The sequence below is a fragment of the Condylostylus longicornis genome, unplaced genomic scaffold, assembly GCF_029603195.1.
Source record: "Condylostylus longicornis isolate FDR11 unplaced genomic scaffold, ASM2960319v2 ptg000045l, whole genome shotgun sequence".
NCBI classification, from domain to species: domain Eukaryota; kingdom Metazoa; phylum Arthropoda; class Insecta; order Diptera; family Dolichopodidae; genus Condylostylus; species Condylostylus longicornis.
The window spans coordinates 189638-208264 of record NW_026578014.1 but is presented as its reverse complement, the minus strand read 5'-3'; the positions used below and the strand labels follow the sequence as shown (position 1 = coordinate 208264).

Sequence of the window (18627 nt, the reverse complement as noted above, 5' to 3'; positions counted from 1 at the left end):
ATGTCTGGAGCTTGTACATTATAAATAAGGATTTTTCATCATTTTGATTACAACAAATATAACAAATTTTTGAATAAATTACACCATGTATGTATGTGCTTTATATCCAAAAAGTTTTGTTAAATTTTAGAATTTAATTGCGAAATTCCATGAATTCCAGAAAAAATTCGAGTTACACAATTGGAAATTGTTTATAATCTGTTAACAAAATAAAAATTCGTACAAATATTTAAAATTAAATGAAGAGCGACGAAAAACAGATTAAAATTTTTATCCCATATGTTTGCATGTTATTGCATTTTTGAGTTTTGGTATAAATCAGCATTTCATAACAGAACAATAATGTGAAAGTATAGAATAACTGAACGTTACGCTTCCGAAAAACTAAAATTTTTTAAATTTTCAATCGTTTTATTCAATTTTGTACCCGTCTTCTGAAAGAAAATACATTGTATTATAATTTGCCAATGTACTCACTTGTATTCTGTTCGTAGTGACCATTTTGTTGCATTTTTGCTGGTGATTCAGTATTTAACTGTGAGGCTGTCACTGATCTTGTTTGAAGTGTTGAAGGCTTATGAGCAGCACTATTTGGTTCTTCAAGTAATTGACGTAATCTCTGTAGCTGTGCTTCTAATTGTCTGTTATGATCTTCCAAAATTTGCATTCTTGCTTCTAAACGTCCTTTATGTTGACGCAATAATTTGGCTTCAGCCATCATATCCTTTTTTTGTTTTTAATATTTAAAGAAAGAAATAGTATAAGCATTATTTTGTTAAAATATTTTAAAACTTTTATATTTTATTTACCTGTCCCTGTCCACCGCTTGGTATTGCATTATTTTGACTTTCATCGGGTGTTGTACTAGGTGTTTGTTTCGATTTTAATCTTTCATATTCCGCTTGTAATGTTGCATTCTCTTCTTCTAAATCATGTATTATAGCTTCTAATTCTTCACGTTGTTCTGCATCCATAGCTGCCATTACTTGTACTGGACTTTTTGGTCCAGTACCATTATTTGGTAATGCTTGACAATATTGTGCTATTAATTGATGTTCATCATCACTATCTGGCGTTGAATTAGAACCTGTACCATATTCAACTTGAGCTAAACGTGATGCATACATTTCTAAACGGGAATGCATATCATTTTGTAATGTATGTGTTGTATGCTGTGGGCTAGGTGCTGGACTCTCAAGTGCATCACCTTCTAATACACTTTGAACAGGCAAATAACCAACTCGAGGATGTTTTTTGAAATATTTTCTACTTTTAAATTTATTTTTGAGTGCACGGGTAAAATCACGAACATCTTCAGTTGATGTCGTCTATTTGATGTTATTTCATTAAACAATTTACCATTTGATTTGATTCAGTTAAAAATTAAATTTTTTTCAGTTGAGTATCATTTATTTCATTTTCAATTTTGATTTTTGCAGGTATTTTAATTATTTTATTTTTCCAATCCAATTTTGTTAAATTTATTATATTCGAAGAGTAATTTAAAAAAAAATTAGAAAAGCAAATATAATTTACTTATTTATAAATTGATTTAATCGAATAGCATGTGAATTTCAAAATAATTTAATTTTCTAAAAAATTTTACTTTTCTCTATCAAGTCCTTTTGAAAATTTATCAAAATAGTATTTGCATGTAGAGTATAAATATAAATTACTTACCGTTGTGCAATACTCATGCATTGGATGACTTAGTTTGTGATTTTTGGCATTACGACCGAAGAAGAAACATTTCTGGCACATATCAAAATTGAAACATTTCAAGCAGCGATATCTAAATCCAATTATTGGATACTCTTTACAAATGTTGCATTTCGCCTGCAAGAATAAAAACATATTACAAAATCAAATGCAAATCGATTTTCGAACTTAATTTACGAAATACAAGTATATGAATATAGTATGCATGTATACAGCTGTTTATGTTCGTATATTGTTTAATAAATAAGAGTGTTTTTAGTTTTACTTTATGGAACGATTCAATTCTAAGTAACAATGTAGCAGAGAGAAAAATATAGAGAAAATTTCAAGATAAATAAGGTTGATATTAACGAAAATACAAAATATTTTCTGTAAAAAAAAAAATTAAACAAAAGGATAAGGATTTATTTCTTTAACATTTTTTTCTACCAATATTTTTATTTGTCAATTTCTTATTTTTTAAGTGTACGTGATATTTTGGCATTGTTCTTTGATTGTAAATAACTTTATTGAAAATTGTATTTGAAACGTGACATAATGTAAGACAAAAGTAAAAGTATATATAGTTAAGAAAAGTTGTCATAACTCATTTTGGAAGTGCAAATAATCAAAAGAGAAAAACTAACAAGAAATAAAAAAATTTGAAGAGTTTTGTATACGTTGTTTACTATATCTATTCCTAATTATTATTTTATACTTAATGTTTAAAAGTAAAATCAAAAATTTTAGTACTAAAAATCATAAGTATAGAAATTAACTTGAAAGATTTTGTAACATTTTTGTTTAAAATTATGTACCTGATGTTTGGCATTTTCAGCAGCAGCTAATCGGTGTAAAACTGGAAGCCATACTAAACTTTGGGGTTCATGTTGTAACCAACCAAGAAAATGTTGTGCTTCAATGGTTATTTCTTGATTGCCATCTTGAACAACTAAAATTATAAAAAAAAAATTAATTAAAATTAAATAAAATATTTGAAATAATTTCACACAAAAAATAATATTTTATCAAAATCAAGCAATGAAATATTGCATATTTTTAGGTAACCAACTTTAAAATTCAAACATCAGGGCTCGGAAACCGAACTAGGAGCCGATTTTACATTTTCACTATATCTAGGGAAATAACCGAGTTCTAATTGTTATCAAAACTAACTGGCGAGCATTTCAGGGCTTTCTGATGTCACAAAACAAAACTCTACAAAGAGCCAAATCTACATTTTTCTATAGGTATGTTAACTAAATGATTACTAATGTCCTTAAAATTGTAAAAAACCCATTTTTTGTGCTTTGTTTCAATTAATTTCAAAATAAATTTTAAAAATCAAAATATTATAAGTTAATTAAATTATCATGTACATTTTATTTAATTCATTATTCAATATGTTCTTTGATTTAAAAAAAAAAAGTGTTTTTTATAACAATAGAATTCTCTGAAAGCAAAATATTAAATAACTACGTGATTGTATTAAAAAAATTCGCAATATTCATGTTGCTAGTAGAATATATGTATGTATATGTATTTGCGAAGAATAATTGGAAGGTCATATATAGAATAGTGTTTACATTCTAGAAGTTCTTTAAAATAATTCCCATAAGTCCTCATCTTTTCTTTCTCTTAATTTTATATTTTTGTTTATTTATTATAAAGAAAAAATTTGATGTGAACAACACATGACTCATGTCGTCTTATATTATATGAAATATTTTTGAAAATTTGAAAATTACCCTTAGTATAAAGTTTTTTTTAAAGCAAATTTATTTAATTCTTTTATTATAATTCGTTTCATTTATAAATATAAAACGTCACTAGTAAGTGTCTTACAGTCAAAAATATGATATTGTTCCTTAATTTCATTTACTACAGTTTTAATAGTACAGTTTTGCAAAATGCTCGGTACTCGTATTAAAGCAATACTTCTTTTCTTTTTTTTAAATTGATTACTAAAAAGTATGCCAGAAATGTCCGTAAAATTATGTTACTAAGGAATAAGTTATCCAATTTATTGTTTCTTTGTCCTGTAAGTGTCTGTATATGGGTTTTTTTTTCTTTTATGACCATGTGATTAACACAAACTTAATGTTATCCTCCTTAACATTTTTCCACATTGTTCTTTTATGTCGGAATTTACCAACTGTATGGGTATAAAGGAATGAAAAGAAATTTTTTTTTTCTATCTCAAAATTATATAAGTGATTCAGGATATAGTTTCTTATTAAATATAAATTTGTGCGACATTTTATGATAGCAAAATATTAAATAAGGAAAAAAATTAGGCCATGATTGTTATGAGATTCATAAGCCTACAATATGAAAATCATAAATGAATTTAGAGAAGCCACTTAATTAATCCTTCGGACAAACAAATTTTCATGAAAATCTAAATAAAAATTTACTTATTTTCAACATTTTTCTCAAACCGATTTAAATTAGCTGATAAATATTAAACTTGAAAACTTTCAAAAACGTTGTACAATTAATAAAGTGTACTGTACGAAGAAACTATACTTAGTCTTGTTTGTTTTTTAAATATAAATTAGAAAAATCTTTAGTGACATATTAATTCTATTTCAGTTGAATCTTATTGTATGTATATACATAGCATATACAAAAAATAAACACATTTTCATTTATATGACACATACAAGTATATTCATATAACTATTTATATACATATATGTATGCACGTATAATTTATTATATTATGATCTTCTTAGCTTAATGAATGTGTTCTTTTATAACATAATTTCCATTAGACAAATTTTTATATACACAATGATTAATTTAATAAAGAATATTATTATTATGTCCCAGACAAAATTAAATGAAAAAAAAAAAAAACAAATTAAAGACCAAAGAATGAATGACCTAAAAGAAGGAAAAAAGAGTGGGCGGAAATTAAAGGACATAAAGGAAGATGGATAACATTATTTATATAAATTGGGTTGAGCAGAAAAAAAAAGGAAAATTAAAAGGAAAATAGCGTAAAATTCATTCATTTATTTAGTTAATTTGCTTATAAAGGTTTATTGAACAGAAATTAATTAACGTTTCTGTTTAATTCTCAAATTATTCCAAAAGATGTCATTTTCGTAATAGTTTTAATAAAACTTTTTTTTTTTTCAATTTTCTTCTTATGTAATATCTAGGTCATTATATATTTTTATATATATATTCATATACCGTCCTTCTTAATTGTGGGCTCCTTCAATTCAATTTAAGTGTAAAATTCAGTACTCATCAATCATTAAATTGATTAGAATTCTTTATACTCTCTGCATATTATTCAACTGTCTTCATTAAATAAAATATTTTTTCCTTAACAATTCCACTTGTATTTTTCTCAAAGTTGTTGTATCAGCAATACTTGAAATTTAAGTCTTTCTCGATTATTTCTATTTTGTTAAAATAACAAGACCAATTTAAGAAGAAAAAAAATTTTCACAATTTAGAAGCAAAAAAAAAAGTTGGTTCCTATATTGAAAATTAACGTTAACTTTGTGTACTCAATTAATTCTATAGTAGTCTAAGAAAAGTTTTTGCTTTTTTGGGGTGAATAAAATTTTTTTTGAGAGTGTACGCACTAAAAAGGCAAAAGTAATGCATAACTAGTAAAAAAGTTCGTGACAAATTCATTTTTATTTAATGGAAATGGACAAGTTATTGATAGAATTTGATGTGATCGAAGCAAAGAAATCGTTTTTTTTTCTGGAAAAATTTTTACGTAGAAATTTTTTTCTCTTTCCTTTCTTTTCTGTTGCCAAAATTAGATAAAAGATATCTGTTGAAGCATCGATAAATTTGTTTTTCCAACTTTTTAATGATTTACAACAACTTGTATTGTTGTATGTTCATATGTCTGTACATATGTACATATATATATTTGTAATTTTACTTTATTTAACAAATTAATAAAATATTTCAGAAAAATATTATTTTTATCGCAATGTATAATGTTTAATTCCTACAAGGACAATAATATAAGGATAATTTGCCAATTATTAATTAATGAGTTTTATTATTTTTAATTAATAGAAGTACAATCATATTCACATACATATACACACCCATTTTTTATGTTTTACAAAATATTTTCTATTTTTATCCCTGTTTTTTTGAATCGCTTTAATTGCAATAAATAATTACAATAAATAAATTGTCTCTTTTTGCAGTAGTTGTTTTACAAATAGCTAAATTTATAAGCGAATATTAATAAATTGATAATTTTATTTTTAAAGATTTTCTGTTCAAACTAGAATCAATGAAAATTTTCAAACCATCTATTGTTAATTTTAAAAGTTCATTGTTACAAAACAGCTTTACATAATATTTTAAATAGTCTGCTATAATTGAGTTAACTAACTAAAACATTAAAAGCACATGTGCGAAATTTTAAAAATTAATTAAAAAAATCTAATACTAAATAATTTTTTCACTGCTATACGTTGGCGATGACTTTAATAATTATTAACTCAATTTTGAGCTCTATTTTGTGGAAAGAAAAATGAGAAAACCAAATGTATACAATATTGATAAACTTACCATCTTGTGAAATGCCAGCTCTTTCTAAACATGATCTAACTGATGGTTCAATATTTGAACCTCCAAATGCTGCAACTTCACCAAGCTGTCGAGGAACCTATAGGCAATTATAAAAAAAAATTCAAAGTTAAATGATTAACACCTATTCAAAATTAATATATTTTATATTTTATATTTTTCAATGTATTTTATGAAAATTTTATCATATTTTATTTTAAAACAACAAAAACAACTAAAAAAAATCGAAAACCTCTTTATAAGTCCTTTAATTTTCTTTAAAAAATAAATGAGAGTATCACTTATATAAAAAGTAGTAACAATAACAGTTATTTTTTCCCTATTCTATTCTATTCTAGTTTAAGAGGATCAAAAGTTCAAAAATATAAATTACTTAAGAGTTACGAATAATAAAAACAAAAACGAACACAAAAAAAAAGAACAAGTATCCTTACAAGAAAAAAATAAAAAGGCAGAAGTAAAGAATTGAAAAGTTCAAAAACAAATAAAAAGAAAAAGTTAAAGAAATCTAACGGTATACAAATATATAAATATAACGGTATTAAAGAATAAAAAAAGTTACGCTAAAAAGTAAACGAGAATTAACTTATTCAAATTTCGTTATCCTTGAGTGATTTTAACTTAGAAAAGAAAACAAAAACAAACAGGAAGAAAGAGAGAACAAAGAGAAAAGAAGTACGAATGAAACATTGAAAATTCGTATTTGTTCGCTTATATACGTATGTATATATGTACATATAAAAAAATATGGACCAAATATATGTAAATGTATTCTTATATGCATGTATTTAAATGGATATTTTATAGAGAATGAACATTAGAGATTCTCGGTTGGAGTAAGACCCTTTTTGTTTTTCTTTTATTTCATTTATTCTTTTTTTTTTTCTTGAATAAATTTATTTAATTTTTACAGCATTTTAAACACCATGTTATTCAATGATTCATTGAGAGTGAAAATGTAATAATATGAAAAGGGGTAAAAAAAATGAAAAGTGGGTATAAAAATATTAAAATAAAAAAGAAAAACAATGAAAATTAAAAAATAAGGAGAGAAAAAAAGGATTGGTTGACGCTTTTATTTTATATTTTTTTATTCTTTTGATTTCTTCGGTCTGCAAATCAAATTGGATTCAAATTGTAAGGAAAATAAAAGAAATTAAAAATAATTATGATAATTTAGAGCCAAAAGGGAATAAGAAAATTTTGTAATAGAAATATTAATAATAAATTTTTGGAATTTCAATGCAAATACTCATATCGTCTATAAACTTAGTATAGAAAAATTAAATAAAATCAAATTGAAAATCAGTATATGATCAAAAGAAAGTAGTGCGGCTAATCAACAAAAATACTATAAATACAATGATAACTAGGTAATGAAAGCTAATATTCTAAGGAGTTAGTGATTGTTTTCTACAGCAATTAAGTTTGGTCTACTAATGTTAACTACATACTAAATTTGGTAATATCATTGAAGCTAATACTCCGACACAAATTTTGTCGGCTTAATTTGATTTAAGGTGACCTTTAATAAATTTTTGTTTGGCATAATTTGATTTGAAGAATGGCAATTTAATTCTAATATTTAAATTAACTACACTGGTAATATAAATTTGATCCCTAAATAATTTTAAATTTTAACAAATTCAAATATTCTTTAGAAAATTTTTGTAATAAAATTCTGCAGAATAATAAAATTAAAAATTTAAATTCCGACTTCTTCGTTAGCAAAATTAAAATATCAATATTGTTGTTTGTTATGTAACTGCAAAGTAATGTAGCGTAAAACCTGTTATTATATGGTATCAATAGAACGTTAATATTATTTGCAATTAAAAGAGATTTTGTTTAAAACTTTTTCAAAAGAATAAACTGAGCGTGGGGAAAAAAGTTGAAAACAAAATTTTTTTATTTCTTCAATTTCGTATTGTTTTTTTTTTTAATTTTTTTTTTTATTTTTTGTTTATGGAACAGTTAATGAGCCTTATTGTTGTGACTGCGTAAAGGATTATAATGGTTCAGAATTTTTCGAATGGAAATAATTCATTAATCAAAATTTCTATTATATTTTTTGTAAATTCAAAGAGAATAAATTCTTTTGATTGCTTTCTCATTATTGTAATTTTCTTTTTTTTTCTGTTTTTGTTAAAATAAAATATTTACATAAACTTTGTAAATAAGAATTATTAAACAGTTATTTGATCTACCGATTTTTTTTTTAAATATTTACATTTCTATTGTTTATTTTTTAAATTTTATTATTCAAATTTGAATTTCAAAATTTAGAAAAATTTCTTAAAAAATTTAAGTTTAAAATTCAATGGGAAATTTATTTTTTTTTTAAATAAATTTAATAAATTTTAAATGAGGTAAATATTTCGAATGATATAGGAGCATAGACAAGCGTTTACAAATATTTGGAAGCTCATTAAAAAGAACTTAAGTTCGAATTGTAAGAGTCTAAAAAGTGGCACTAGATACTTTTTTGTGAGTGAAGTTGATGATTACAAAACCATGAACAATTATGGTTTTGACCATGATTCATGACAGTTTCGGAAAAATTTCGATTAACTTCTGCCAATTATCAATATTTATCCAATTATCAAAACAGTCAGTTCTGACATGAATGTGTTAAGGGATTTAATAAACTGCATTATCTGTTGAAATATGCAGTATAAATTTTTGATTTAGAAAAAAAAACTAAAATTCAATTCAAATGACATTTTGTTAGTTTGTTTTTTTTTAAATGATACTTTTGTACACACTTACATACATATGTTCATTTAAAATTTACATGCAACTTGTATAAATTTAATCGTAAAGTTTAAATCAATATTAGCAACATCAACTCTTCATTTTATTTTAAAATATGAACAAATTTTTTTTTTAAACAAATATTTGACATATTTACTCTGTTATAAAAATAAATAGACAGCAAAAAACCAAACCACAAATAAAATTTAATTGTACAAGCAAGAAATTGTATTCACTTCTTTATAACATTAAATATAATCCTTTACCGTTATCAGATTGAAAAAGGAAATGAACCATAACCAGCAAAACAAAAAGAGAAAAACAAAACCATAGAGCTTTCAAAATTGTATAACCAGAAAATCAACAGAAGCCATACAGGAAAAAAAAAGGAAATTCTTATAAAGATAATCAAAAGAATCAACAAAACAAATTCCATTTTTAAAATCTTTTCAACCAAGGATATTAAAGGATAATAAATCTTTAAAAACTAACACATTTTTTTGCTCTTTTTTGTTTTTCATAAGACAAAAAAAAAAAACAAATATGGTGTGGCATTTATTAGCCTTACTTTTCCTTCACTTTTTCTGCCTATATTTTCATTCAAGTCCCGAGGCAATAAGTAGGCATCAGTCTTGTTTGGACAAGAAAAAAATATCGAAAAATGACTTTTCGATTAAAAAATGTTAAATTTGGTCATTTGCTTTATTCTTGGAACTTCTAAATCATCTTTTGTCTCTCTTGTTAGTTATCCTTATAATTTAAAACATGGCTAATGAAGAGGAACTGTAAAAACTTAAGAGAATGATGCAAACTGTTTATCTAAAGTACACAGATATGTACTCGATAATGCAAACTAATGAAGGGAAAAATTGCTGTTGGGATTTCAGTTTGCCAGTAGAACCGACTTTCGAATATTTCTCTATATTGTGCATAAAATATTTATGACATGGTTCAATTGACCAGTTCATTACTACACCTCAAATTTTATATAAAAAAAATATTATTGTAAGAAAAACCAGCATAAATAATGTACTGAAAAAAGGTCGCCATTTTTAAACTTCCTTCAATCGATGTTAAAGATCAGAAAACATTACAAAAAGTTTAATTTATCATTTTCTTCTTTTAATTTTAAATTACTTTAATTGTTTTCGGCTCGCATATACTTTCAAGTTTCTATAATTTATAATGTATAATGTTGTAGGTTTTCCGCCTAATTTGTATCACTTACACAAAATCATGTCATAAGATGAAATTATCCATTCTTTAACAGCTTATCTCAATGTTTTTTTTTTTTTTTTTGTGAATATAAGAATACAAAAAAAGAAAGAGTGGGAATTGTTTAAGGCTAAAATTTATCGCTAAAAGATCGTTTTTTCTTCATTTTTCCAGTTTTTATTGTTGTGGTTAAATACTTTGATTTTGTTTTTTCATTTCAGTAAAAAAAGCTATAAGCACTTGTCTTTTACACAAAGTATTGTTTTGATATCCTAATGTTTTTAACCAATTTTGTGCTATATAGAAAAAGTTTTAATAACATCAACCAAAAACAACGCTAACACAAACAGAAGATATGAGGTGGTACCCCCCTACCAATACAAAACAAGTGAAAGAGGATTCGGGATATAATCGAGAATTGTTTATAAAAAAAAAAAATATTGCATGTGTTATGATAACGAAAAAAAAAAAAAAGATTTTTCCCATCAGGACATTTAAAACATGAAAAACAAACAAAAGAAAAATAACGACAGAAAACAAAGCAGAATAACATCAAGGATAATGAGATGATAGGATACAAAACAGTAGAAGAAAATAAATTGTTATTTGATACAAAAATTAACGTTATAATAAATTAAAGATTCTACAATCGCTTTTTGTTGTTTTCTTTGTTTTTTTTTCCACATTTAAAAAGACCGCGATCACTTTTTGTTAATTTATTCAGTGTTAACCCTTTTGGGGGATTAATTTTGTTTTCATTTTTTTTATTATTTCTTTTTTTTTTTTGTTATTTTGCTTTATGTGTGTTTTTATTTAATTGTTATTAAATTTTCGTTTTAAATTTTAAACATTATGGTAAGGACTAAATATATTGTAAGAAATTTAAATTAATTTTATATTGCGTGTATAAAATAAAAAGAGGATTAATTGAGTTTTACTTATTTTATACTTGTTATAAATTCAATTGGATTTGGGATTTGATTTTTTTTTTATATAAACGTAAATTGACTATACAAGATCCTTAATTTTTAAAGTTGGTATACATATATTACAAAGTGATACAAAAATGTTGGCACAATAAAATGTTAATTAGATTAATATTATGTGGTGGGGAATTTAAATGGAATCTTAAGTGATAATATTAAATACGATAATCCTTAATTATAAATTAAGAATTAATTTGAGTTTAATGTAAACCGTAATGTAATGAATTGAAATTAATTATTATAATTTGTCGAAGTACTTCTTACATTTCCTATGAATTAAAATATAAAATAAGATGTAAAATGAATTATTGTTTCAGGTTATGAAATGTGGAAAACGTTAAGAAAAATCAGTAAAAATTGGATTTTTAAAGTAATAGAACAAACTGTTGGAGAAGAAAAAACAACAAATCTTAAATAAAACTTTTAGGTAATTTCTTAACAGCAAAATGAAAAATTGTTGGAAGGACTGTAAGTGGAACTTCAATGTAATTGAAGCATATTAAAAGAAATTCTAGCTTCACAATAATACAATAATTTTTCCGATTCTGTATTAAACAGTGTAAAAAACTAAATATTTTACTATAAATACGTTTATAACTCGCAACCACATTAAGAATGAAGTACCACAATCCTTTTCATTCGAATTTCTTCTTAGCATCACATATACTTATATATGATGTATAATAATATCCTAATACTCTCAATTTGAATATACTTAAATCATGAAACAATTGACCTAATTTCTATTTAAATTTAGAAACAATAAAATTTCCATAGAAATTTACTTAAATTTTGAATATTTGTTTTCATTACTTTAATTCAAATATTTATATATAGATATTTTAAAATTACATAATATAATAGTATAAACAAATTTTTAATTGAATTCACTCACCTGTATGCAATCATGTAGCAATAAACCCAATTTTCTTTGGTCCACTTTACGTTCTGGATCAGCAATTAATCTAAATAAATAACGATATTTCTCTTCCAAATGTCCTTTACATAGTAAAATTAATCCAACCTAAAAATAAAATAGTATATAAAACATTATTATTAAATATTTATAATGATAAAACTTGAAATAAAATAAATAAAACGTATAACATTTGATTTTTTTTTCTACTATATGTAGCATTATACAAAAAAAAAATAAGGATATTCAAACATATAAGTAAGGTACATACGAGTACATATTATATTGTTTGTGATTGAAAATTATTTTATTTTCTTCTCTCTAGATTTAAAGCTTATACTTATGTACACACATCAATGTATGTATGTATAATAAATGTAGAACCTTATTTTAATAATAATATATACTAACCTTAAAACTTAATACTCTTATCTGCCCAGTTCTCTGTGAATCATAAACATTTAATATCCAATTGATTGCTAAATCCAACATCAAGGGTAAATCTATTTGATCTATGGTAACATATAAGGAATGCAGAACAGTTGTCATATCTGGTATATCAATGATTTTATCATTTTGGGCACGTAAACCATGTCGATCAAATGAGTCTATTGCCACTGACATTGGGATGCGATCCAATGCTACATTATTATTAAGTGAGAAATAAAAAATAAAAAAAAAACAGGGAAAAGGATAAAATTTATTTTTGCTTTTTTTATTTTTATTTTTATATATTTAAGTATTGTTTAAGTATACTATACATAAGTATTTTTTTATAAAGATATACAATGTTGTACATGATGTACAGTAAATATGTACAATTACATACATTTGTATAAAATTTTTACTTTTTATAATCTGGAAGTATACAAAACAGAAAATTGAAAGTACCTTAATAAAAGGTATTATTTTGTCAATGATTTGGAATGTTCGTGACCGTATTGAATTTTAAATCTTACAGAATTTTAAGTGAAAAAAGATGAAGAAATCAGTTTTTTTTTTCTTGAATTTGAAAAATTATATGAAAATAAGAGCAAAAAATAAATACATAAATTGTTAGTTTTAAACTTTTCAGGTACGTGTTCAATTTAAAAATTAAAATCTTTCAAAAAATTCTTTTTTAAATTTTTTTTTCGTTTTCGTCTCCATAAATGAAAATAGAAACTATTAAAAATAACTTATTATAAAAACAAAAATTGAATACTATTCCGGAAAATAGGTCAAAATTAGTTTTTGCACGTGCAGGTACATGCGAGCTTATACGTGAATCTAAAAAAATTAAAAGCAGAGACAGATTGTCATAGAAATTTCAAAAGTGTATAAAGCAATAATAGAATGAGAACAAAATTGAATTCATAATATTTTGAAAAATTGATTTACAAAAAGAAAGTTTTCGAAATTTCGATATAATATGTATGTCAAATTTTCGAAAATCAAAAACAAAGTAGAGCTTTTTCATATAAAGGCTTTATTTTTAGTGACATACTATATATGAGAGTAAAATTTCTAAAATTTTTTTGAAAAATAAAAATTTTAATAGAAAAACTTATTATTTAAAATTCTTTCTTCAAATTATGCCAATGCGAGGATTATAAAGCACATACCATATTGGTATACTTATATTTAAGAATTTACGTTTTGATGTATGTACGTAACAATGAAAACAAAATTCTATAAAGTTTTTCATCGAATGAAGGGCAGTCAAATTGATTTTTGATATTAAAAAGTACATAAAATCGTAAATTTTTTGAAATGTGGTCATAATTTATAATTTCAACTTACCTAATCGTTTTTGAACTGAACGTAATTTTAATGCTGTACGATATGCTGAAAATCGAACTTCATTTAAATCCGCTAAAGATTTCATAAGTTCAATCATTTCTGGATGGTCCCAATGAGTTGTTTCCCGCTCATGACTATAGTCATATTTTAATAAAATTAATAAATTAATAAAGAAAATAAAATAAATTTGTTAATAATTTTTGATTTTCCAAAGATTTTATCTTACATTAATAAAATGAATTTGAATTTTAATTAGAAAAATAAGACTAAAAGCTAAAACACGCTAAGAGTTAATATATCTAAATGTAATTTAATAAATTAAACTTACTCAATATAGTAAGGCACATTGGCAGCTGTCGTTGCACGTTCCCATGGTGGTTTAACACTTTGTCCTAAATTAGGTAAAGGACCTATAGTACCGCTATTCGATGTTGTTCTACCATCATCGTTAGTACCGATTAATTGATTACCACCTGCATTTATTAAAACTTTCTGACGTTCATCCATTGCAATTTGTAAAAGTTTCATTCTAAAAATATATTTATATAAGAAAAATCAATAAAACATAATCAAGGATAAAAATTTTTTTAAAAAATAAAATAAAAAGTTGTTATAAAAATTTAAACTAACAAAAAAATATCTGGATAAAGCAGTTTTTAAATTTTTTTTAAAACTTTCATTAAAAAAGTTGTGAGAAATAGATTTTTAACTTGTAAAATGAGTAAATGTTAAAAATTTAAAAGTTTTAATTTTAAATGAAAATCGAAAATAATCAAATACGAGTAGCAATTTTAAAATGGCATAAAAATCCAAAAGGTAGGACTTTATTTTCAAGTAAACAAAAATTACTTGTATAGAAACTGTAATAATTATGTGATAGGAACTGCTATAAACTGTATTGCAATTACAAGTGTATTGAGTATTAAAATATAAAAGGGTTTGAAAACTTTATTGCGCCAAAAATTTGATCAAGCGTATTCACCTAATTTAAATTTAAAAACACTTTTTAGCGACTCAATAATTTTTTTTTTCCTTATCTATAGAACAATTTTCTGAAAATTGTGGAAAATTATGCAGAAATTTTTGATCAAACCCGTTTCATATGCGTTTTAAATTTTTTTCTAATATAAATGAATGACAGTTTTGCTATTTCCAATCCATTGTCTAGATTCAAACACCTAATATTGAAAATTAAATGTGAATTAAAATGCACAAAATTATTGAAAAATTTTTAACAACATTCTCACATAATGTTCACAAATTTTAATCTTTATCAAAAATTTTGAATTCCTTATTAAAAAAAATTTAAAAATAAAGTGATTTATAAGATGTTTAATCAATTATTAAATAGGACTACATAAATTTTCTTTTTCAATTTTTCTTGAACAGTTTCCTTAACTATATACTAAGCATCCAACAACCATGAGTATACATATACCTATTGTAATATACAGGCACTGTCTAAAGAACGATTAAATTTAATCTCTTCTTTTGCTATTTAATAAATTCGCAATATAATCATTATTTTACTTGCATACATACAAATATAATTTTATATAAATTTTTTAACATTTTTCTTTATTTCAGTTTTCTAATTTATTTTTAACTAGATATCAAAATTTATTATCAATTTAAGACGAGGAAAAATAAATTAACTATAATAGTGCAAATAAAAAAAAAAAACTTAAATTGATGATAATCTTTAGTCTTCAATTTTTTTTTTACTAATCAAAATTAATTAAAAACTTGTTACTACAGTTTCAATAAATTACAGGAATTAGTAGTTATACATTTTTTATGTACTATACACATATATATTGCACCTTGAAATTAATATTTTCATAAATAACAAGTGTTTTTTTTAACACTTACAGTTAAGCTAAAATTAGTAGATGTAGTAGACCAAATTTACAGTCAACTTAACAGCCAGGTGATGAAAAATTGAGATTTAAGTTTTATATGTTAAATTTTTGTTTTTGTAATATAGTACCTGAAATTAGCTTTTTTGGGTTAAGAAGTTGTATACGAAAGTGCATGCAGTGCAAAGCAAAGCAAGACCTTTTGAAACAGTTCTTTGATAGAAATATTTTAAGCTCAGTAATTGGAATTCACATGACAAATTTTATTTCTTTGACTTAATTTTTATATATAAGCAGTATTGTATCCGGAAGTTATATACGATCAAAATGAACTAACTATAACAACTTTACAAAATATTGCTCTACCAATGACTTTAGAATTATTTACAAGATTTAATCACTACGAATCAAGTTATGTTAGAATTGGGATTCTTTTTTACAATCAGATCTTCCCGTATATATATTATTCTTTTTTAATCAATTTACATACTTCAAAAAACAGATTTATAGACATTTGCTGCTCATATTCTCTATCCAATTTGATTTGGAGTGGCTCAAACTTGAACATCTTGAAATGTTTTAAGAACAAAATTCAATAAAAACGTGTGGTCAGAATCTTTCCGTATTTTATAAGAATATTTTACAAAAATGTGAGAGTCTTTGTCTAAATGTACGAAATATTCCTTCCTAACACTGATTACTGTTGTTACATTCCAACTGCAATTAGTTAGTAGAATTTCCTTAAGAAACATAAAGTATTATACTATTTATATACAAATATAAAATTGTTATATGTTATATATGTAACGTAATGTGCATATTTTATTACTAAAGGCGCTTTTCTGTTAATAGCGTTAAAAAAATTGTTGTAAAATTGTGCAAAACAAACATTTCATTGCAGTCAATTAAGAAAAGTGTCATTTAAAAATGAAAAATTCGAAGATTTTCAATAAAACAGCTTGAAAGTAAGCAATTGAAAATTTTCAAATAAATATAAATTTAAATTACATTATTTAGATAATTTAAAAAAAAAAACTGTATGCTGAATTTAGATTGGAGTTTCAGCGATATATGCTTGCTTTAAATTGTGTATTTAAATTTTACAATATATCATTTTAAAACAAGTTTATCAATAGTAATTTAAGTTTTTCTAGTTTTTTGATATTTTCAAATAACAAGTATTTTACGAGCAGTATTTACAATTTAACTTCCTCAATTCCAATTTCTTTTACATTTTTAATATTGTATTTTTGCGATTTATCAATTTTAATCTTCTCTTATTAGCAATTGCTCATTAAAGAGATAAAATATTTGGATTAAAATTAAAACTTGACCTTATTAATTATATTTGAAAAATTTATGTTATTCGCACATGTTTTTGAGTCGATATATTTTATATCACTTTCATAAATAAGGAGAGTATTGCGTAATGCTTTGTAATCTTTTTATATATAAGCATGTATATATTAAAAAAGAATGACTATTGATATTATTCAAATGATAAGTTTCCGGATAGGACCATTAATGCTAGTCTGTAGATATTAGTGAAAACTCTACTTTTTAAAATGAACATAATATTAATATATTAATATAACAATTATATAAGATTTATAAATAACATTAGCTGTCGAATAAGTGAAAATTTTCAAAATAATAATGTATGTATATATTTTTAAAAAGTCAGATTTTAAAAAAACTTGAACTCCTGTAATATTTAGTAAAGACTATTATTTGTTAGAATATCTAAAACTGGCTTAAATCTTTACAAGGTTTGTTACTACTAAAATAATTTCAATTTTATAACAAACAATATAACCTGTTGTAATTCTATAATGCAATCTTTCTCTAAATTAAACTACATCCTAAAAAATGAATTACATCTAAACGTGGACTACAAGATTTGAATAACGTCCTGTTTCAAAAATGGTGACAAAATATAAACTTGAAATATACTCTTAGCAAAAAAATTCTTTTTATCTATTAAAATTTAATTTTTCTCTTATTTTATTGTCAAACCATTAAAATGACATAAATATAAGAAGGTTATATGAATATCTTAAGTTGCTTGAATTTTATTATATATCGTGATAATAATTATTTATTTATTTTCTAAATTAATCCTATAAGGAGATTAAATTAAGATTAACTTTATTTTAATTGAAGCATCTTTAAGTGCAACAAAATACATAAATTCTTAATAAATTTTGCACATTATATATACGTGTATAATAAATAATATTATGTTTTATTTGAAAATTATGAAGATTTTTTAAAGTAATTATGACTGTGAAGTGTAACATTTTATTACACTCTTTGCATTTTAGTAAACAGAAACTGATGGGGAGTGCGTTTTTTCTTATAAGGATGATAGTCTTGTGCAAATTTAGTGTTGAAAGGTATAATCGACAACTGTTTAACAAAAATAAGTTGCAAAATTTAAAAGGTTACCGTTGTCATTAGGATTTCTTCGAAAAAAGTAATAATAAATTAATTATTCAAATTATTTCGTCTACAAAATTTGAAATATTATTTTTTTTAGTTAAAATTTTTTTTAACAAAAAAAAAATAATATCCGAGTGTGTCATCTCATGGAATTTTGTCACTTCAGAATTATTATTATTATAGTACAAAACTTTATGAAATGTGAAATAAAAGTAGTGATTAAGATTTAGATAAATTTAAAATAAAATAAAATTTTATAAGATTCACGCACTCTAAATGCAATTTCAGACATTAAATTTACGATGGCATTATATTACATGCATATAATTTGTGTTATATAATTAACACAGTTTTAATAGCACTTAATTTAATATAATTGTAGATATACATTAAA

At 23.6% G+C, this 18627-nt stretch overlaps 1 protein-coding gene across 3 annotated transcripts in view; it reads right to left on the bottom strand.

Annotated features, from left to right (window-relative positions):
- Nucleotides 1-18627, bottom strand: part of LOC129610589 (dystrophin-like) — an 83551-nt gene that overhangs the window by 7766 nt on the left and 57158 nt on the right. For all 3 annotated transcript variants that reach the window (XR_008697098.1, XM_055523195.1, XM_055523196.1), the window contains exons 3-11: nt 14261-14461; nt 13933-14066; nt 12562-12791; nt 12130-12258; nt 6262-6358; nt 2517-2650; nt 1681-1836; nt 810-1328; nt 478-724 (exon numbers count right to left, since the gene is read on the bottom strand). Coding sequence is in view for 2 of the 3 variants with exons in the window: in XM_055523195.1 (XP_055379170.1) it covers nt 478-724; nt 810-1328; nt 1681-1836; nt 2517-2650; nt 6262-6358; nt 12130-12258; nt 12562-12791; nt 13933-14066; nt 14261-14461 (1847 nt within the window). In the remaining variant the exon portion in view is untranslated. The remainder of the gene's footprint in view (nt 1-477; nt 725-809; nt 1329-1680; nt 1837-2516; nt 2651-6261; nt 6359-12129; nt 12259-12561; nt 12792-13932; nt 14067-14260; nt 14462-18627) is intronic.